Source organism: Protopterus annectens, chromosome 8.part0, assembly GCF_019279795.1.
Source record: "Protopterus annectens isolate FY-2018-M chromosome 8.part0, PAN1.0, whole genome shotgun sequence".
Taxonomy (NCBI): domain Eukaryota; kingdom Metazoa; phylum Chordata; order Ceratodontiformes; family Protopteridae; genus Protopterus; species Protopterus annectens.
The window spans coordinates 1346732387-1346754553 of NC_056741.1; the positions used below are offsets into that span (position 1 = coordinate 1346732387).

The 22167-nt window shown below is 46.8% G+C and overlaps 1 protein-coding gene across 5 annotated transcripts in view; it reads left to right on the plus strand.

The window, feature by feature from the left end:
• Positions 1 to 22167, plus strand: part of KMT2A (lysine methyltransferase 2A) — a 3231120-nt gene that overhangs the window by 1909712 nt on the left and 1299241 nt on the right. For 4 of the 5 annotated variants that reach the window (XM_044080894.1, XM_044080898.1, XM_044080896.1 and 1 more), the window contains exon 19: positions 16084 to 16277. In XM_044080894.1, the coding sequence (XP_043936829.1) occupies positions 16084 to 16277 (194 nt within the window). The remainder of the gene's footprint in view (positions 1 to 16083; positions 16278 to 22167) is intronic. The other variant, XM_044080897.1, reaches the window with a different exon arrangement.

The following is a 22167-nucleotide window of genomic DNA, read 5'->3' on the forward strand; positions in this document are numbered from 1 at the left end:
GAAGATGAGATAACCTGATGTCATGTCTGGCAGTGGTCCTCAGTACAAAGATGAGGATAGAATCAGTGGAAAATGCAACTGAGAAATAGCAAAAAATGTGAGGTTTGTCATCTGACAGTCTTGAAATTTTAAGAATGCTTTCTTGCTGGGAGACTGTTAGCTTACTAGTAAGGTTAATAAATAAAAGCTTTGAAATCACATCTATTCAGCTTCATTAATGATGCCTGAAAGTCAGTACAGATAAAGGAAATGCTGGAGGAAAATTAGCAGAGACAAGAATACTTCTGGGATAGAAACTGCAGGAAACTCAGATTACAAGCTGCAGACAAGGCTAAGAACACAGAATCCATGGAAGTGCCTGCAGCCTGAAGACAAAGTAGTTGGTCAAGCAGCTTAACCAAGGTCTTCTTTTGTTTGTGATAAAAATGGAAGCTGTAAAGACAAAACAGACATATGCATAAAACATAAAGGACTGTAATTGTGTCTGTGATCATAACCAACTTGTATGTTGGTGACATGAAGGCCAAGAAATTCACCTCAGGGGTGAAACTTGAGAGCTGAATATTGGCATTCATGTTGAGAACACATAGCAGTTATTATTGGATATGTGATCATAATTCTTTTTAGTGCAGTGTTAAGAAAAAAGTGCAATTCTCCACTTATGTTGTGCAGATGAGGTCAGTAAAAAGGCCGAAACATGAATGCTTTTATTGGAGTGAATGTAACTGTAAAAACATAAGTATTAAAAAAATAAATAAAAAAAGAGTAACCAACATTCAGAAGCCATGTAGATGTAACACTTCATGTCCTTAAGGGGTCGTTTGCATATATCCCATGGGCCTCCATTGCAGGAAGTTTAGGGTATCATGCAGTGAAAAAACTAGCTTGGCTGGATTTCTCTTGCAGTTTTTACTGATTGGTTTGTCTGTGCGACCTTCGTACCCTTTTGGGTTAGGGGTTGGCATAATGGATAAGGTGTTTATTATACAGACACAAGGTACAGCATTTTAATACTGAATTGGGATTATTGGCTAGGCTTAAAATGGCCCACAAGAGCAGTCAGCCTATTACTAAGCTATTTCCTCTTAACTTTATTCAGGAATTCAAGACAAAATCCAAAAGTAAGAGGGGGGACATAAGATTGAAATCACAGACAGTTTTTAGATATTGCTCTAATTTACTTAGTTAATTAGCATGCCTTTTTCTTAATAAGTATAAAACTGTAATGTATGACATTATTACCTAACTAATCCTCAGTGATTAACCAGAAAATCAGAAATTTTATGAGGGACCAGTTAAAAATACAAGGCAAAATCTATGACTTTTGAAATACAACAGGCAAAAACAAAGTGCTGTATTAGCAGCAAGATGAACAGCCTTTAAAAGTTGTTATACACTGTTAAGTTTGACAGAGTGAAGTGTCTAACAGACGAAAGTGTCTAAGTGCTTTTAAAAGCTGTTTTATTTTCTGCCACTATTTATTTATTTTATTTTTTTTGCAGGAGAGTATTGTTAGTGTTGGTCCCTAACATGAGACGCAATCTTAACGGCTCTTAGGGTGTCCCTGAAAAGCTTTTAAGTAACCCTAAGCATCATTAAGATCAGGTCTTGCACTAGAGGAACACTAGATAAGTTTCTTTTTCTTCAATTTCAGTATATAATCACACCATTCCATGCACTGCAATTACATTGAAATCCACTGAAGGTGATCAACTGGTATTGTTGCAGGAAAATAGAGAAGGAGAGAGAACTGTGGTAATCAGCAATTTCATATAGTGAGGCTCCTCGGGCTGCATCTCCCAAAAATCTAATATAGCTAATACCAAAAGGCAGATTAAATGCCCAGGGTGAGCTGATTAGAGTGTCAAGTACTCTGCAGTTGAAAGACCTCTGAAGAAACAGACAGATAAATGGGCTGTTTGAGGGCTAGTTTTTACAATAATGACTAAAGGGTTACAGTTATTAATGCATCTCCCTAATGAGTACAACGTTATTTGTTGGAAAAATGAAAAGGGTATGACATGGTTAGCATAGTATTTAAGGTTAATTTAAAATGTTCCATGTGCTGGAGCGTCTCAGAGGGATAAAACCCTGACTGTGACCGAGGCAACTATAGTTTGCTTAGTGGCTTGGGTGCCTGACTGACCTGGCAAAAATGGATGGTTAATGTCCATCATGGGGAAGGAGAGTGAGATGGAGCAACACACACACACACACACACACACACACACACACACACACTCTGCTACATTCCTTTGGAGGGGGTGACAGCAGTACAAATTAGTAACCTGGGGACAAGTGTTAGGCTCACTAAGCAGCCGCCTGACTTCAGTTTGGGTGTGTGGAATTGTGAAGTCACACTGGGAAAACATTCTGCAGTACCTTGGTGATGTGGCTCACATGCTTTTGTGGGTCTGGTGCATGTTTTGTGTGTTCACTTACTTGTACAGTAGTAAAAAAAATAAGTATTTAGTGTTTGGCAAAACATTAGTAACATGAGGTGAAGTTTGGACAGCAGTAGAAGTAAATATTTAACAATAAATTTCACCTAAAACAATTATAAGTACTAGGTGGTGGTAAATATGCTAATTCAAGTAAAATGAGGAAATTCGAAGTGAATATTATGTGACATTTTAGCAGAAGTTGAAAGACTGTATTGTATTACATCTGAAGGGTATTTTGCCATGGCAGAACTGACAGTGAGTTTACACACTATTTTAGAGATGATGCAGTGTCAGATTACACATCTCTGTGTATAATTTGTTTTTAAGACGTTCATATCCTGGTGATGAGTAAATTGTAAATTCTTTCCTTATGTTAGAGACTTCTACAATGTTACATTTTTTTAATTCTGAATAGTATTAGTACACTCTTTCTGTACTGTAAATGACTGCTTTGTACTCATTTTCCTGGGTTGTGTAAAAAAAAAAAAAAAAAAAAAAAGGTCCACCTGGATTGTTGCTCTACCCTGCTCAACAAATGGCAAATAATTTTGTGCTTTTAAATCAGTCTTAATCTGGCATTTATGAAGGTTTGTTGTTCAGCATTAGCAATATCCATTTGACCAACAAGCAGCTTTGATAATGGAGATACTGATAGTGGTGTCTCAGAAATAACAGCTGTATATTTTCTCAGCTTCATTATTGCCCCCTACTGAAGCAGGTTATAGCTGTTGTGAATCAGACTATGAGGGACAGTATATATTTTTTAAGTTCAATTTTCATTTAACCTGGTAAGTGCATGGGTCTGTTGCAGATCCTTTTCAGCCAGAAGCCAGGTCACATAGGCAAGGCTACATGCAATATACATGGATAGCTTTTGAGATGTGCATTGTTGTTTTAATCTAAGTGGCTTGTCCTTTTTCTTTGACAGCCCAATCAGGCCACCACCATGCCACATAAGACTCACCACATTTAAGTCATTATTTTGTACTTAAAGCCAGAACTGGGAGCTTTGCCCTCACCCCTGTCTGTATAAATGTGACAAAACCCTGTTAGCTAACGTGTACACACAAGACAGTTAGCTTTTCTGGGACAGATAGTATCCAGATAATTTGGCCCAAGCCATGTTCTCTCTGAGTTAAATTAATGAAAGCCTTTTTGGCCAGCAAGGAAATCCCTCGTTTCCTCTTCTCATGAGAAGATGGGACTTGCTTTCTTCTTCTAGTACACATTGATCTTCACCACCTATCATTGAATGTTTTTTTCAGTGGTCAATAATGTGCCACCTCCATCTTTATCCATTTGTTTTCATTAAACCTGTCGTCCCCTAAGTTAATAGCTGTATCCCTCTCAGTCACACACAAGCAAACTTACTTATCTGAAGTAGGAACTTCATTTGTCAGCAACCTTTGGGATACGGATCCGATCTCGGTTCCGAGCCGGCAACTTTTACCACAGCATAGATCCGAGTTCCAAGCTCCTCCCTTTACCCATAATCCCCTGCCAACCCTAACTGACCTCAGATCTAGTTTGCCGCGCTTCAAGCCAACAAGCTGGATTTTGACCTCCTGGCATTTGGAAAAATATCTATTTTTGTTAAAAAAAATTTCCTCCCTACCCTCGCTGTTCCGTAGTGTGTGTTTGTGGTGTGTTAGGGGCCTAGTGATTGTGGTTTACGTTCGATATGTCGGAGGCCCCTAAAGCCATCTTTTCAAAATGTAGCGAGTGTGGCCATAAGCTCTCACTGGCAGATGGCCACACCCGGTGCGTTAGGTGCCTTGGGGTTGAACATCTTTCTTCGGGATGCACGATTTGTGCAGCGTTCAACCCCAGGGCACTTAAGGACCGGAGATCGAAGCTGATTCTGGCGGGCCTTTTGCCCCCGGACTCTGCTCCGACCTCCGGTTCTTCAGTGGCTGCTACCCAGTCCTCGGTAGCGACCACCCCTGCCTCCCTTCCTCCGGTCGGGACTCAACCTCCCGTTTTGGCTCCGGAGCATAGGGAGGCCTGAAAAACCAAAAGGAAGGAGAAGCACCATAAGCGGCGGGCCGAGGACTCTTCCTCGGCCCCTCCCGCCAAGCGGGCTTCTCTATCCAGGGTTTCTGGATCGCCTCCTCCTCGGCACCGGTCCCCTTGTTTTTCACCGGGACCTGAGGAGGAGGCAACCCGGTCCCTGTCGAGGTCATCGAGGCGTCACTCTAGGTCTGTCTCGGTGGCCTCTTCGAGGTCTACATTTAGTATGTCAGATGCAGACATGGACCGGATGATGAGGAGGTTCATCCAGGCCCAGCTGCAGATGGGAGTGCTCTTGCCTCCCCCCCTCCGGGGGGGAACTCTACCCCTTTTTTTGCCCCAATCGCTCCTTCTCCGTCCCACTTCCCGGGTTCGGAGCACTCGGAGCCGAGCCGCGTCGGATCCGGGGGTGTGTTGGAGCCAACAGTACTAGTTACTTCGGCTCTGACTGGTCCCTCGAGTTTGTCGGATCCGACCTCTCGGAGCCGTGGGCGGAGCTTCGGATCCGAGGGACTTTGTGTGACTTCGGTTCCATCCCGGTCGGAGCACACGGGTCCTTTGGATCAGAGGGTCTCAGCCCCGGATCCGGTCCCCGCTTCGGATCAGAGTGGGAGCCGACTCTCGGAGCCTATTGAGAGTGGCTCCCCCTCGGCTTTCGCGGTGGTGGAAAGGGCACTGTTGAGTGTATCCGGACCCCCGGTCCTGGCTTCGGCTCCTCCCTGCACTCCCTCTCAGCTGGTCCGGGCTCCCATCACCCGGCCTTCGGGACAGCCTGCTTCAACGTCTCTGGGTGTTCCTCCAGAATGTGATATTGGTGGTGAGTCTTCCTCGGACAACCCCCCCCCCGAAGAAGTCCCTCACAAAGCCAAGTGTAAGAGGAGGCACATGGACTCCCCTGAGTCCCTTACCGAAGATACGGACTTAGATGAAGGGGAAGGCTCCCCAAGGTCACCCCCTGAGGATGTCTACTTTGGAGACATCATGGAGATGCTCAGGATTAGGGGGGGTGGTCTGCCCCCAAGGCTTCCTCCGATGAGTCCGTATTCCTAGAGGCGTTCGAAGCAGGGCCATCTACCTCTTGGGTGTCCCCTCCCCCCGACCCCCTGGTGGACCTTATTGCCACCAGGGCTTGGAAGGAGCCGGACACTGTGGAGCCTATCCCCAAGCGCCTGGATAGGATCCTGAGTCCCCCTGCTGAGAGAACCCACTGGAGCAGAGGTCCCCCTGTGGATGCCATGTTGGTGACAGCGGCCACCAAGAGAGAGCTGGCTCAGGAGAGCTCTGCGGGCCACCCTCCGAGTAAGGACTCTTGAGCGATGGACCGCCTGGGGAAGCGGGTCTTTAGTTCAGCAACCTTCTCCATGAGAGCGCTGAACTATATGGCACACGTCATCCGGATGCAGCGGGATCTAATAAATGAATACGCTGCATCCCCCCCAGAGTCCATGTCGGAAGGAGACAAGCATCTGTACTCCTCCCGAATGTCTACTCTATGCTCAGTTTCTAATACCTCTATGCGGCTCTTGTCACACGCCACTGAAGGAGCCGCTAGAGCCGGCGGAGCCGGCCTGGTAATAAGGCGTCAGGCCTGGCTCCGACACTGTGACTTCTCGGAACCCTTTAAGGCGTCATTCGCGAATGCCCCCTTTGATGGTTCTGCACTTTTTGGCAAAACCGTTCGCGACACCTTAGTCCAGAGTGAGAAAGACGGGAAGACGTTGTCTGCCATCGGAGTCCGCTTCTCTGCTCCCCAGAGGTCCTTTTCTAAGAACCAAAAGGGTCAGAAGAAGATGTGGTTCCGAAAATCACATCAGTCCCAGTCTGCTCCGGACAACCAGTCCTCTCGTGGCAGAGGAGGACAGGGAGGACGCTGCCCAAGAGGCAGAGGGGGTCCCAGAAACTTTGGGTCCAGAGAACCCTTCTCTGAGAGGCCCACGCAGAACCCCTGAGGGGTTGCCCGGCTGCTCCACTCTGGAGGCAGTCGGGCGTCTTCAAGCACCTAGCAATGTGGGAGTCCATAACAACAGATCGCTGGGTGCTTCGCATCATATCCAGAGGTTACCAAATTCCCTTTATTGTAACCCCCAAAATCAGAAGCCTCCCCGACGTACCACCCAATCAGAGGGAGGCGGCTGCTACAGAAATTCAGCAGCTTTTACAAAAAAGAGCCATCCAACCCGTCCCCCCAGATCAGTTCGGATCGGGGTTTTACTCCAGGTTCTTTCTGGTGCCAAAAAAGACGGGGGACTTGAGACCTATTCTCGATCTCTCTCTCCTGAACTTGGCAGTACCCAAAGAAAAGTTCCGAATGGTCACCTTACAATCTATTCTCCCCCTATTACGGGAGAACAATTGGATGTGCTTGATAGACCTCAAGGATGCGTACTACCACATTCTAGTGGACAGACGCTCCAGGAGGTTCCTCCGCTTCCGGCTGGGAGCCAGTCATTTCCAGTTCAGGGCCCTTCCCTTCCGTCTCACCTCAGCCCCCAGGGTGTTCACCAAAGTCTTGGCGGTCATAGCGGCCCACCTGAGGCTTCAGGGAATTCAGATCTTTCCGTACCTGGACGACTGGCTCCTCATCGCCCCAACAAGGCATCTGCTCTGTTCAGGCAGGGATTACTTCCTCAACCTTGCTCCACGTCTAGGGTTAACTATCAACATGACCAAATCTTCTCTAGTCCCCTCACAGGTGATAGATTTTATAGGGGCCAGATTGGATTCCAGGATAATGCTTGCCTTCTTAACTCCCGATCGGCTTCAGAACCTGAGGTTGCATGTCAAGGCCATTCTCATTCTTTCTGCTCCACCTGCGGAATTGATCCTGAGGGCTCTAGGGTCCATGGTGGCAGTTATTCCTCTACTACCCCTAGCCCGCCTAAATATGAGGGTACTGCAATGGACCCTCCAAGTACAATGGTCCCTGTCTCGCAACTCCCTGTCTCATCCTATTCCCCTAAGCAGGGCTTGCAGAACGTCGCTCATGTGGTGGCTCCGGTCCCCAAGTCTCCACATGGGACGACCATTTTCGATGCCTTCACCCATCGCCACAGTGACCACGGATGCCTCTCGCCTGGGGTGGGGGGGGGCACTATTCAGGCAGAACGGTCCAAGGCACGTGGAACGACACAGAGACCTCCTTGCATATCAATGTCCTAGAGATGAGGGCGGTGCTTTTGACGTTGCAGGCACTTCACAGCCTTCTACCGATTGGGACAATTGCAGTACAGACGGACAACATGTCAGTTGTCTGGTACATCAACAAACAGGGGGGAACCAGGTCTTATCCCCTTTGTCGCGAGGCCATGAGAGTGTGGGAATGGGCGATTTTCACCAACCGCTTTCTTATTGCAACGCACATTCTGGGACTGTCCAACATCCTAGCAGACAGGCTCAGTCGTTTGATCCTGACTCCGTACGAATGGTCTCTCAATCCCCTAGTAGCGAAACAAATATTTGCCCTATGGGGGCAACCCTGTTGCGATATTTTTGCCTCTCCTTCAAATACCAAATGCAACAGTTGCTTCGCTCTAATTCCCCCTCAAGGGGAGTCCCCGAGAGACTCTCTAGTACATGCTTGGCCTCCCGGTCTCCTTTACGCTTATCCTCCGTTGCCCATGATGCTGAAACTCCTACAGAAAGCCAGTCGGCTGGGGAGCAAAATGATCCTCATTGCCGCATTCTGGCCTCGTCAAACATGGTTCCCCGTACCTGTGGTCTCACCTAATTCATCCACCATGGATACTGGATCCACTCTCGGATCTCATTACCCACCCTCTGGGTCTCCAGGCCCCCAACCTGGTCAACCTCAAGCTGACGGCTTGGTTGCTCCAGTTCCACTCCTGATTAGGACTCCCGGAATCTCCTCACCAGTCAAGGCCATCCTAGTAGCAGCACATAAACCTTCCACCAGACGAGTCTACCGAAGCAAGTGGAAACGTTTCTCAATCTGGACGGAACACCATCACTTGGATCCTTTCACAGCGCCTCTCACGTCGGTTTTGGAGTTCTTAACTACCCATGTTAAGTTGTCTATCTCGCCTTCATTCTTGCTGGATGGGTTCGGAGCCGACCTCGGCTCCGACTCGGCCACTCTAAAAGCTCGAGAGTTGGTTCCACCGGCTCGAGGCTCCCCTTATATCCCACAATGCTAGGCGTGTATTACCTCAGATCTCGTTTGCCGCTACAGCTATCGAGACGTGTTGCTTCACCGGTTTCAGGTTAGTGTAGGAACTAGTTAAAAAAGTTGAATTAAAACCCTTTAATTTAGTTTTCCATACAGTTTCCCCTTACCTTAAAGGTCTTTTATCCCTTTAATCTAGTTTTTTCCTTAATTTTTACCTTAAGAACTTATAGTTCTTCCCTTAGGCCTTCGGGCCCTACCATTCCCTTGGAGTGTGTGTGTTTTCTGTAGGGATTTTTATACAGTAAACAACTAATTTCTTAGTTTAAAATTTCTATTTTAGTTTTATAAGTGTAATCGGTGTGCTTGTGTTTGTGTGTGGTTACACTTGTTCCTTGTTATGTCCAAGGATTCGAAGGTCTCAGGCTTCAAGAAGTGTGACTCGTGCTGTCAGAAAATGTCTCTGACAGACGGTCACACTTCTTGTGTGTACTGTCTGGGACCTTTACACCTGCAGGACTCTTGTGCTGTATGCCATGGCTTCAGCCCTAGAGTCCTGCAGGAAAGAAAAAACAAGCTCATCTTAAGGGGCTTGCTTAAGCCTGAGGGTCCCCCTACTGCTACTTCGGGTAAACCCTCTAAGGCTCATAGGTCCTCGACTCCAGCCACTGAGTCGACGCCTAAGGCTTCGAAGCCTACCACGACATCGGCTCCGGCTGGAGCCGATGAGACTCGAACTGCGACTTCTGTGGTTCCCTCGGCTCCGGCCGGAGCCGAGGCTTTAGAAATTTCTGAGTCGGCTCCGATCAGACCATCGGATCCGACATCTAGAAAGAGGTCCAGGTCACCGTCCCTTGGCTCCGTTCATTCGGCTCCAGCATCTCCCTTGCTGTCTGAACGGAGCCATAGATCTCACTCCTCTAGATCATCGAGGCTTTCGGATCATGATCTTCAGAGGGTAGTGAGTCGACTTCTTAAGTCCGAGGCACTGGCCCAAATGCTTCAGAGCCCGACTCATCAGTCGAAGCTTGACCCTATTCCTCAAAATGTTCCTCCTCCGACTCCTTTGAGCTCGGAGCCGGGGCGTTTCAGACCAGAGACTGTGATAGCGTTGGAGCCGATACAATTGTCTTCGGCTCCGTCGTCGGCTCCGATTTCTTCCTTGGAAGAATCTCGGCGCCGGACTTCCCTCGTCTGCTCCGAGGGGGTGAGTGGCATCGGACCCTTGTCCGACCCTGTTCTCCCTCTCGGTGCTTCGGCGCTGGTGAGTTCGGCTCCGACATCGGCCTCGGAGCCATCGCTGTCTGTGCCGAGGGAGTTTTTCAGCTTTTCGGAGCGGGGACCTCTGGCTCTGCCTGACAGAGGTGCATTCGAGGTCATGCGGAGTGTGTTGGAACCTGGTTCGACTCCACAGTCGGCTCCGTCCGTCCCTCCCTCTTCGGTGCCTCAGGTTATGTCTACTCACTCCCTCATCCCGGACCGCAGAGAGCCAGCTCCTCAAGAATCCCCTGTGGGGATCTCATCCTCTTCCGAGGCCTCTCCTGAATTGGCAGGTGAGCCCCCTAGGAAGAGAAAGTGTAAGAGGAAGCACATAGACTCACCTGAGTCTGTCACCTCTGACACAGATTTAGAGGATTCCGAGGGTTCCCCCCATTCCCCTTCTGAAGATGTCTCCTTTGCAGACATTCTAGAGATCCTGAAACAGAGGGGAAATTGGCCAGCCCTTAACCCTTCGGAGGATGAATCTGTGTATCTTGAGGCGTTTGGCTCTCGCCCTTCCACCTCCTGGGTGTCTCCCCCCTTTGACCCCCTCATGCAGGTGGTAGCTAAAAAGGCTTGGACGGCTCCTGACTCTGTGGACCCCACCCCCAGGAGACCTTCAAAGTTTATCACAGCACCAGCAGATAAGCAATTTCTGACTAAGGGAGTTTCTGTGGATGCTATGGTGGTAGCTGCCGCCACTAAGAAGGAGCTAGCTGATCCTTCAGTGCCTATCCATCCTCCTAACAAAGAATCTAGGTCGATGGACAGGTACGGGAAGCGGATGTTTTCGTCAGCGACCTTTGCTATGCGTTCGCTGAACTACCTCTGTCATTTTACTCGTCTTCAAAGAGACTTGATCAAGGAAGCGAGTGAGATGTTAAAGGATCCTACAGCTGCGGGTTTTCAGGATAAGATGAACGCTCAGCTGGCTACCCTAAATTCTATAGCAAACTCCTCCATGCGCCTCCTCTCATATGCGGCTGATGGAGCGAGCAGAGCCGCAGGGACAGGTGTGGCCTTACGCAGACATGCCTGGATGTGGTTATGCAATTTTGCGGACCCCTTTAAAACGTCTTTCACTAATTCCCCGTTTGATGGATCATCCCTCTTTGGTCCTCAAGTGAGAGACCTTGACGAGGTGCGAGACGGATGGCAAAACTCTTTCTGCCGTCGGAGTCCGTTTTTCTACTCCTTCTAGGCCTTACCCCAAAGGCCAGAAAAGTGGAAAAATGTGGTTCATAAACAATCTCAAGGGACTTTGCCTGACGACAGAGTCGTTCCTCCAGAGGCAGAGGAGGGAACAACAATGGTAGACGTCGCCCTAGGGGCAGGGGGGGTCCGCAGAACCAGGGCAATCGAGAAACCTTTTCCGATGAGCCCTTCCAGCATCCCTGAGGTGTTGCCCGACTGTCCACCTTCGGAGGCAGTCGGGGGAAGATTATCACTGTACCCAGAAGCCTGGCGATCCCTAACTCAAGACAAGTGGGTACAGTCCATCATTTCCGAAGGCTATTCCATTCCGTTTGTTCGCATTCCAAACCAATCCAAAAAATCCCTTCCAGATGTTCCACCCGCTCAAAGGGATCTTGCAGCATTGGAAATTTCAAAGCTGCTTGCAAAAAGAGCCATTCAGCCAGTTCCAGCAGACCAGCAAGGATCCGAATCTACTCCAGGTTCTTTTAGTTCCAAAAACAGGGACTGGAGACCAATTTTGGATCTCAGTATCTTGAACAAGTCTGTCAAGAAAACAAGATTTCGGATGGTCACGTTACAGTCCATCCTTCCCCTATTGGGAAAGGAAAACTGGATGTGCTCTATAGACCTTCAGGATGCGTACTATCATATAAAAATGAACAGACGCTCCAGAAGATTCCTCCGCTTCAGGCTGGGAACCAGTCACTTTCAATTCAGAGCCCTGCCCTTTGGACTCACCACTGCCCCCGGGTGTTTACCAAATGCATGGCAGTGGTAGCTTCTCATCTGAGACGTCAAGGATTCCAAGTGTTTCCATACTTAGACGACTGGCTCCTCACAGCTCCTACCAAGCATCGTCTTCTGATTGCCAGAGACTACGCCTTTCGCATTTTTCAAAAGTTAGGTATCTCAATAAATTACGAAAAGTCTGTTTTGTCGCCTTGTCGTGTTATTACCTTCATAGGCGCAAATCTAGATACAATCAACATGTCTGCAAGACTTACAGACCAAAGAATAGCGGACATACACAAACTGGTCTCTCTTCTATTCCACAGCAACAGAGTCAAAGTCAGATTGGTTCTAAAAGTACTGGGGATTATGGCGGCTGCTATCCCTCTACTTCTGTTAACCAGATTTCACATGAGAATCCTTCAATGGATGCTCTTCACACAGTGGTCATACCAGCAACTTCCGATGTCTCACACCATTGTGATTACGCAAACATGCAGGAATCATCTTCTTTGGTGGATTTCTTCCCCCCAGCTCTTCCAAGGAAGACCCTTTGTTCTTCCTCCTCCGGTTGCTACTCTGACAACGGACGCCTCCCTGATCGGGTGGGGGGGGCATTATCAGGGCAGAACAGTCCAGGGCATTTGGCAACCAAACGAACGCCACTTGCATATAAATGTTCTAGAGATGAGAGCAGTGCTTTTAGCGTTGCAAGCCCTTCAAGACTCTCTTCCCTTGGGAACGATAGCAATTCAGACGGACAACATGTCTGTAGTGTGGTATATCAACAAACAAGGCAGAACCAGGTCCTACCCCCTATGTCGAGAAGCACTCAGACTGTGGCAATGGGCGATTTCTTCTCAGCGGTTTCTGATAGCAACGCACATTCCCAGGAAGTCCAATCTTATCGCGGACAAATTGAGCAGAGCTATCCTCATGCCTCACGAGTGGTCTCTGAAATTATCTTGGAGAAAGTTTTTCTCAAGTGGGGTCAGCCTTACTGCAACCTTTTTGCTACTCCCCAAAACAGCAAGTGCAAAGATTATTTCACCCTCTTCCCCTTACCAGGCCAGCCCAGCAGAGACGCTCTAGTCCAAGTTTGGCCCCGGGGACTTCTGTATGCATTCCCTCCTTTCCCACTAATCTCTCAAGTGATACAGAAAGCTATCGCTCAGAAGGCCTCATTGATCCTCATTGCTCCTTACTGGCCTTGACAGGTTTGGTTCCCCTTTCTACATCAATTTCTATTGGAGCTACCCTGGCATCTGGACCTAGTTCCAGATCTTTTGATCCATCAGTCGGATCAGTTTCATCGCTCCCTAACATCTTTGAACCTCACTGCTTGGTTCCTCCAGTTCCTACCTTAGCCAGGCTTCCTCAAATATCTCACACTGTTCGAGATATTTTAATAGCTTCCCATAAATCTTCCACTCGAAAGATTTATCTTAGTAAGTGGAAACGTTTCGCCTATTGGGCTCAAGGAAGGGACTTAGATCCTTTCACTGCTCCCATCCAAATAGTTCTTGATTTTCTAGCTGAACTATTTCACGCAGGTTCATCTCCTTCTACTCTCAAAGTCCAATTGGCAGCTATATCTAACTTTCATGTGGGCATTTCAGATTCTGCCATCATGTCTCACAAGCTTTGCAAAGCTTTTTTGAAGGGAGTTTTTCTACTCAGACCTCCTATAAGAAATCCTCCTCCTTCTTGGGACCTTAATTTAGTTCTCACTTCTTTGATTCTTCCCCCTTTCGAACCTGCAGCTTCCTGTTCATTGAAATTGCTATCCTGGAAGACTCTCTTTCTGGTAGCTATTACTTCAGCTAGAAGGGTCTCAGAACTTCATGCACTCAGCTGTCGACCACCATATCTGTTGTTCCATAAAGACAGGGTATCCTTACGAACCAATCCGTCTTTTTTACCTAAAGTAGCCTCTGTGTCTAACCTAAATCAAAGCATTGACCTCCCTGTGTTTTTTCCAGAATTTTCTAACAGGTCTGAACAGAAATTGCATTGGCTAGATGTTCATCGTCAGTTAAGGTACTATTTGGATAGGACCAAACAATTCAGAAAAACTGACCAGTTGTTTGTCTCTTATGCAGAAGGCAGAAAGGGACTTTCAGTTTCAAAGGTATCACTATCCAGATGGCTAACATCTCTGATTTCCCTTGTTTATGAAATTAGACACCAAAAGCTGCCTAACAAACCTAAGGCCCACTCCACCAGAGCTTTGGCTACTTCTATAGCCTTCCAAGACAGACTGCCTATTGACACCATTTGTGCAGCGGCTACTTGGGCTACTCCTCACACTTTCATTTCACATTATAAGTTGGATTTAGCTTCTAGACATAGAGCTAACTTTGGTGCCACTGTTCTCAAGAGTCTGTTCCGTTAGGCCACCCGGGACAAGGTGCTAGGGACGCGGTCCCATCCAGCAAGAATGAAGGCGAGATAGACAACTTAACATATAGAAGTTATGTTCTTACCATAACGTTCCATGTTAGTTGTCTTCTTCTCGCCTTCTTTCTTGCGTCCCACCCTCCTTCCCCCTGGCCTGGACAGACCTAGAGGAGTTTGATTGTGACCTCTCTTTCTACCACCTCTATTACTATAGGTATATGCTCTGCTGTGCATATATTCCTGGATCAGGCTTCAGGTCACCTTCTTCTTTACTTTTTTTATAGAGGTGGATTCTTCCTTTCCAGTAGTTCTGGTTTTATTATTAGCTGGGCCTAGCTTACAAACGAGATCTGAGGTAATACACGCCTAGCATTGTGGGATATAAGGGGAGCCTCGAGCCGGTGGAGCCAACTCTCGAGCTTTTAGAGTGGCCGAGTCGGAGCCGAGGTCGGCTCCGAACCCATCCAGCAAGAAAGAATGCGAGAAGAAGACAACTAACATGGAACGTTATGGTAAGAACATAACTTCTATTTTTTCATCAAGGGGCTAGCTGCTCCACAGTCAATGTACAACTGGCAGCGATTTCGCATTATCATGTAGGGCATGAATCAGGCCCTCTGATGACTGCTAAGCTTTGTAAAGCTTTCCTCAAGGGTACTTTCCTTCTCAGTCCTCCAGTCAGGGAGGTAGTACCCCCATGGGATTTGTCTTTGGTTCTCCAAGCCTTGACTAGCCCCCCTTTCGAGCCGGCGGCCACGGTTGATCTTAAATATCTCTCTTGGAAAACGGCCTTCTTAGTGGCCATTACTTCAGCTAAAAGGGTTTCTGAACTTCAGGCTCTATGTGTTAAGCCGCCTTATTTATCCTTCCATCCAGATAGAGTTTACCTCAGGATCAATCCGTCCTTTCTGCCTAAGGTGTCTTCAGAAGCTAATATTAATCAATCCATTAATCTTCCCGTGTTCTTTCCCCATTACCAGACCAAAGGAGAATATAAACTGCATTCCTTGGATGTGCACAGACAATTACGTTTTTATACTCATCGAACTGCTGGTCATAGGCAATCTGACCAGTTGTTTGTCTCCTTTGCCAAAACAAGTTTAGGCAAGTCAATTTCTAAAGTTACACTGTCACGGTGGATAGCTGATTGTATCCTCTTAGCATACCAGAGTTCGGGAAGGCCTGCATCTCAAGGGGTTCGAGCTCATTCTACTAGGGCCGTCGCTGCTTCGGCGGCTTTTAAATCTAGGGTTCCCTTAGATGATATTTGTTCCACAGCCACTTGGGCCTCGTCTCATACCTTTATCAGCCATTACAAACTGGATGTTGTCTCCAGAGGTAGGGTGTCCTTTGGCTTTGCAGTGCTCCGGAATGTTCTTCCATAAAGGCCACCTAGGATTTAGGTAGCTGGGGACTCTGTCCCAAAGGTTGCTGACAAATGAAGTTCCTACTTCAGATTTAGAAGTTATGTACTCACCATAATGTTCCATCTGAGTAGGTATCTTCATTTGTCTGCAACCATCCCCCCCTCCTTCCCCCTGACCTTTAGGATCTGTCCTGGATTAGCCCCTTCCGGGGCACCTTTACATTGCTTATATCGGGCAAACTTGATCTGAGGTCAGTTAGGGTTGGCAGGGGATTATGGGTAAAGGGAGGAGCTAGGAGCTCGGATCTATGCTGTGGTAAAAGTTGCCGGCTCGGATCCGAGATCGGATCCGTATCCCAAAGGTTGCAGACAAATGAAGATACCTACTCAGATGGAACGTTATGGTGAGTACATAACTTCTAATTGCATGTTCACTCTGATCCAAGATCGTTGTAGCCACAAGTTAATTTGCTGCAGTGCATTTCCAAGTTGGCATTTTAATAAACAGTATTGCATGTCATGTAAACTGAAGCCTGAGTCTCTTCTGTTTGTAGCAGTGGTTTGTTGCCTAATGCTGTGCTGCCGCCATCACTGGACCATAATTACGCTCAGTGGCAGGACCGAGAAAAGGACAGTTACTCTTATCATCCCCCACCGATGAAGAAGATTATTCCAGCACCTCAACCCAAAGGACCTGGAGACCCCGATTCCCCCGTACCAGGCCCTCCACCCACACCTCCTTCTGCAGGTAAGGAAAAGCAGTTGTTAACCTCAATGGGGAGTAATGTTCAGTTTGAGGTTTGTTTTTCACAATGCACTGGCTGAATTCAGGAATTAAAAAAATATTCATTTTTGGTACTTGTCGCTTTATTAGTCATTGATTTTTAGAATAGTGTTCCAAGTTTTTGTTTTGTTTAATATAACTAAAAATGCTGTCATGTATAACTTTTGTACTGATGCTAAGCTTTTTTTTGAATGTTATTGAACTCCGTATTTTAGGTCCATAGTTGTGACAAGATAAATACTTTGGAAAGGATGTTGGCTTTTCTTCTGAATTAGTTCCTGTGACGGTGATCCTTGTGTCATTCATTTAAGATTGTGCTTACCTTTGTTATTACACAAGCATTGCATTCTGAAGTCTCAAACAGCATTTATTTTATTTTTGCTTTATTACTGGATACTGTTCCCCAGTGTGGAAGGAAAGATGGTTGAGAATGGCTCCATTTTCCTTTAATGGGTTAGGCATTAAGTTTTAGGGCTCTCATATTCTCATCTAATAGCTGCTCATTAAATGTGATTGGGACAAGTTGGTTTTCAATTAAAAAATGTCCTGTTGAGTTTTTTGTTCCATCATGATTTTCATTTATTGCAAATCTTTGATGTCTCTGTTTTCTATAATAATTTTTATCCGTTTCTGTTAGTTTGAAAGGTTGCAAAATGTCTTCATAGTGACCGCAGATAAAGTAGCCCTGTCTTTTTGTACAAGACTGAAATGTTTTGCTTTAAAATGTCTTTTCTCAGGTTTGATAGGATAGAAGTTGTCATGTATTGGAAGATAATTTTGTTATATAAATTGACCCCTTCCTCACCCTGTGTGTCCACTGAAGCTGTTGACATGGTCCACTGTGCATAATTGTTTTTGAAAAAAAAGTTACCAGTCTGATAAGCTGAGTTGCTGTTCTCACCGTTAGTCACTTACCATTAAGCTATTTGGTGTGTCCATATATAGCAAAGGGTATGTAAAAGCATCATAGGTGTGGCTGGATAGGTCTCTTATTCCTCAGAAACAAAACCGTGGAGGTGGAATCATAACAAGGAAAGTTATTTTTTTAGTCGTCTAAACCCATCCTAAACTTTGGCAGCCAGAGCATTTTTGTAGGATTGAAAAAAATTCAGGATGCTTATCTTGTTTTCAGTCCTCCCTTTGTTGCCGACAGGTCCCCTTGAGTGTGAAGGATGTCAGACTTTCATATACCTGTTCACAGAGCTCATAAACAATACTTCACATTCCTGGTTACTGTTATTGGTTTATTACCTGCTCTTTGGTTTGTCTTCTGCACTGGGTGTTTAGATGCATTGCACCAGTCTTTGTGCACCTTCAGAGATGATGTCCATATCTGTCTATACTTGGATAGCTGCCCAATTCAAGCATACTGTCAAGGTTTGTTCATCTCTGGCCCACATGTCATCTGATTTTGGCCCCACCATTGATAAGCCCCTTTTGCGGCAGCTAGCAGGACAGCCACCTCTGAGGAAGACCAGGTCTCTATTTTATATGCCACACCATAACCATTCTTTCTTAGCCAGATGCTGTACAGTACAATTCAGATAAAGTTGACAAATTTGAATCTGAAAGGAGCTTTGGTCTCACTTTTGAAACCCCTGAATGTAGTCACAAAACCATCAGCCATACTAATGCCTGATTATTAGGTGTCCATATCCCTAATATTCAGTCTGATGTCAGTCTTCATCTGTTCTTTACTTATGGGTCTATGGTTCTGATCCTCAGAACCAATCCGGCCATTAAATAGCTTGCATTAGCCAAAAAAATCTCTTGAGCTACAAGTCTACCCATAATGCCCCTCTCTGCATTACCACAAAATTTCGTTTGCTTTTCTTAAAGCAAGATGCGTCAGCCGATTACTCTGTTGTAGCTAAGTAAAACTTTGTATAAATTTTTTTGGTCTCTTTTCTATAACTGGTATTAATCTTTAAACTTCTTAGAACCCTTTGTCTTTTTGGTCTACCCTTAGTTTGTGTGTGTGTTCCCTTTCTCCTTTTATCATTGGTAATCTTCACTACCATTATTGGTAGTTCCCTTCTGCTCTACTTTACCGTTAGGTAATCCTTTTCCTGCCATTGCTGGTAGTGCTTTCTTTTGTGGTGTGACTGGTTGTTGTTTTTTCTCTGTTCGTCCTTTTCTTCCTCTCCTGTGTTTTATTTAGGATGATGGCAGAAAAACCTAAAAGCTCTGCTACTGGCTTTAAACAGTGTAAAGAGTGCGGCAGGAAAATGCCAAACTCAGATGGCCATGATTGTTGTGTATATTGTTTGGGGGTGTCCCACATAAGTACTGACTGTACAATCTGCCAGGGTTTCAGTAACAGAGGCCTGGTAGAACATAGAAATAACCTTATTCTCAAAGGGCTTCTTAAAGCCCCTTTTGAAGAAGCCTTGTCCAGGACAGACTAGTCTCCTCTGGCCTGTGGTTCCAAAGCTACCCATTCAGTGCCGGCATCACCTTTGGCACTGGCTGTTAAAAAGCACAAGCATGCATCTGCAGGTTCTGAAACATTCGGAACAGACAATCTTTGGCACTGTTACGTTACCTGTGCCACTGACACAGACTGTGACATCCTCTCAAATTACGACTCCTTCCATTCCCACTTTGACTATGGTTCTGACACTGGCACAGACTGTTACTGCTACCATGCCGGCGCCAAAATATCACACTGCTCTGCAGACTGTGCCAAAGATGGACAGTTCTACTTAGTCCAGGGCCACTTATTCCCCCTCCTTTGATCCCTCCATTGGACAACTCCCTAGCCCCTTTCTAGGAAGACCCAAGTCTCCTTCTGGATTGTCTGTTTGCTCCACCAGAAGTCTCTCAGAGGTTGATATAGTTGGTCTGGTGGATCAGATTCTGTCAGCCAGTGGTCTTCCTTCACCTTCTCAGCCCTCTCTCTCTCTTTGGGTGCAGGGTATTTCTCTTCCACAACTGTTCTTACTCTCCTCTCCTATCCTCTTCACAGGCTTTAAAGCTGTCAACTTCACAGGTTCCAATAACTTCGGCATCGATCACTTTTGCGTCTTCGCTGGGTTCAGCTTTGACGCCTTCAGTGCTTTCGGGACTTTGTCTTCGCCGTTGGCCTGAGAGGTTCAAGTTGGCTCCAATTTTATTTCTTTGGATGCGGCCTTGTCTCTTCGGGCTGCACCAACTGAGGACCCGACCTTGGCTCCGGTTTGTCAGGTGGGGGTCTCGGGGCAGGGTGTGACCCCGGTTCCGAGTTTCTGTGTTTGTTCCAGGCTCCCATCCCTTCTCAGGGGGTCCTGTTTGTTTTTAAGCCACGGAAAGAGCCTTGGCCACTGCCTCATCTCAGGTGGCTTCTTTGTTACCATAGTCTTACCCGTTGACCCCAGGTTTAGCGGTTCTACCACCAACCTCTACCACTGGACAGCGAGCTCCAAGGTCGCAAGACATAACTGCTAAAGGAAGAGTCCTCTTCAGATGCTCCCACTGAAGAGCCACCTCGGAAAAGATTGTGTAAGAGGAAGCAGTCACGGAGGACATGGATTTCGATGAAGGGGAGGGTTCCACACGGTCTGCCCTGGAAGAAGTCTCCTTCGGCGACATTCTTGACATCCTACAACAGAGGGATGATTGGAAGCCCAAAGACCCTTCCTCTGCGGAATCCGTGTGTTTGCAGACTTTTGGTGCTTGCCTGTCTACCTCCTGGGGTGATCCCGCCTGCTAACGATCTAATTGAATTGATCGCTCAGCAGACTTTGAAAGCTCCTGATTCTGTAGACTCTGTCCCCCGGAGACCTGACAGAATACTTTCTGCTCCTGAGAACCATCCACATTGGGCAAAGTGCTTGGTAGTTGATGCCATGGTGGTATCTGCTGCCACCAAGAAAGAACTAGCCGAGGAAAGTTCTACTGCTCATCCCCATAACTGAGAGTCCAGGATGATGGACAGATTTGGGAAACGGGTCTGTGCATTATCAACCTTTTCCATCAGGTTCTTGAACTTTCTGGCACACACTACTAGATTTCAGAGGGATCTGGTCAAGGAGTTGTCGGATACCCTGATGGGAGCATGACTGAGGGAGTTCAAGAGAAGGTGGTCTCCCAGTTAGCTAGAGTCTATTTTAAACTCGTCCATGAGGCTTATTGCACATACAGTCAAAGGGGCAACCAGATGATCAGATTCAGGTGTTGCTATTCGACCACACGCTTGAATGAGCCTGTATGAGTTTGTGGAACCATTCAAGTCTTCCTTTGTCAATGCTTCCTGTGACGGATCCTCATTGCTTGGGCCCAAAGTTAAGGAAACTCTGTCTAGGTGTGAAAAGGTTGGAAAGACTCTGTCTGCTGTGGTCTTACGTTTTTCCACTCCTCAACGATCCTACTCCAGGATACAAAGGAGTGGCAAAATGTGGTTCAAGAAGCCTTTCCAGGACACATGTATGGACTCATCTCGGGGCAGAGGGGGGAGTTACAATGGAAGACGCCATCCAAGAGGCAAGGGTGGTCCGCAGAACCAGGGTTCCTGGGAGTCTCTAGTCAACCCTATCCGCTCTCCTGAAAATGGGGCCCGATTGCTTGCCTCTTGAGGCAGTCAAGGGGAAGATTCTCCTTGCACCCAACCGCCTGGCGACGCATAACTACCAATGCCTGGATGCTAAGGATTATTTCCAGAGGTTATTCAGTCCCCTTCACTCTTTACCCGAGAACCCAAACAAGACTCCCTGACTTTCCACCCAGTCAGAGGGATCAAGCAGCATTAGAAATACAAAAGTTGCTAGAAAAAAAAGTCAACCAAGAAGTCCCACCAGACCAATTAGGATCCGGATTTTACTCAAGGTTCTTTTTAGTGCCAAAGAAAGCAGGGGACTGGAGACCAATTTTGGATCTCATCATTCTAAACAAATTTGTCCAACAGTCAAAACTCCAGATTGTTCATGGTTCAGTCAATTCTTCCTTCTTAGAGGAAAATGATTCGATGTGCTGTTATCGATTTTCAAGATACGTATTACCACATAAAGATGGACAAACACTCAGAGTTTCTCCACATCCAGCTGGGAGCCAGTCATTATCAGTTCAAAGTACTGCCCTTTGGTCTCACCACAGCCCCCAGGGTGTTCACCAAATGCGTGGCAGCGATCGCAGCACATTTGAGGCTGCATGGATTCTGGGTGTTTGCTTACCTAGACAACTGGCTCCTTACCGCTTCCACCAGGCATCTATTTCTGTAAACAAAGGACTTCATTCTGGAGCTATATCAACAGTTGGTTATCACGGTCAGTCTTGCGAAGTCTCAACTAACCCCTTCTGAAGATATGGAATTCATCAGAGGTCTTCTCAACACTCTGTCTTGTGTGGCATCTCTTCCACTCCACAGGTTGCAGAAAATACACTTGCAGGTTCACCCTGTTCTTTATTCAAGTAAAATACTGGCTCAGCAAATTCTGCAAGCATTGTGCTCTATGGCAGCAACAATCACATTGGTCCCACTGGCAAGATTTCACATGACTTCTTCAGTGTTTGCTTGCGAATCAATGGTCCATTCTAACCCACCCCACAAGTCACCTAGTTTTTTTATCCAGACGATGCAAAAATGACCTATCCTGGTGGATGCAGTCCAAGGAGATTCTTCTAGGCCTTTCCTTTGTCCTCCCTTAGCCCAAGGCCATAGTGACCATGGATGCTTCCAAGATGAGGTGGGAGGGGCATTATCTGGGGAAGACAGTCCAAGGCACTTGGTCCCCCTCTGAGGCCAATCTGCACATCAGTGTTCTGCTGCTCAGGGCAGTGCTTCTAGCGTTGCAAGCATTTCATTCTGCCTTACTTTTAGGGACGATAGCTGTGCAATCGGACAGCATGTCCGTGGTCTGGTACATCAACAAATGGTGGG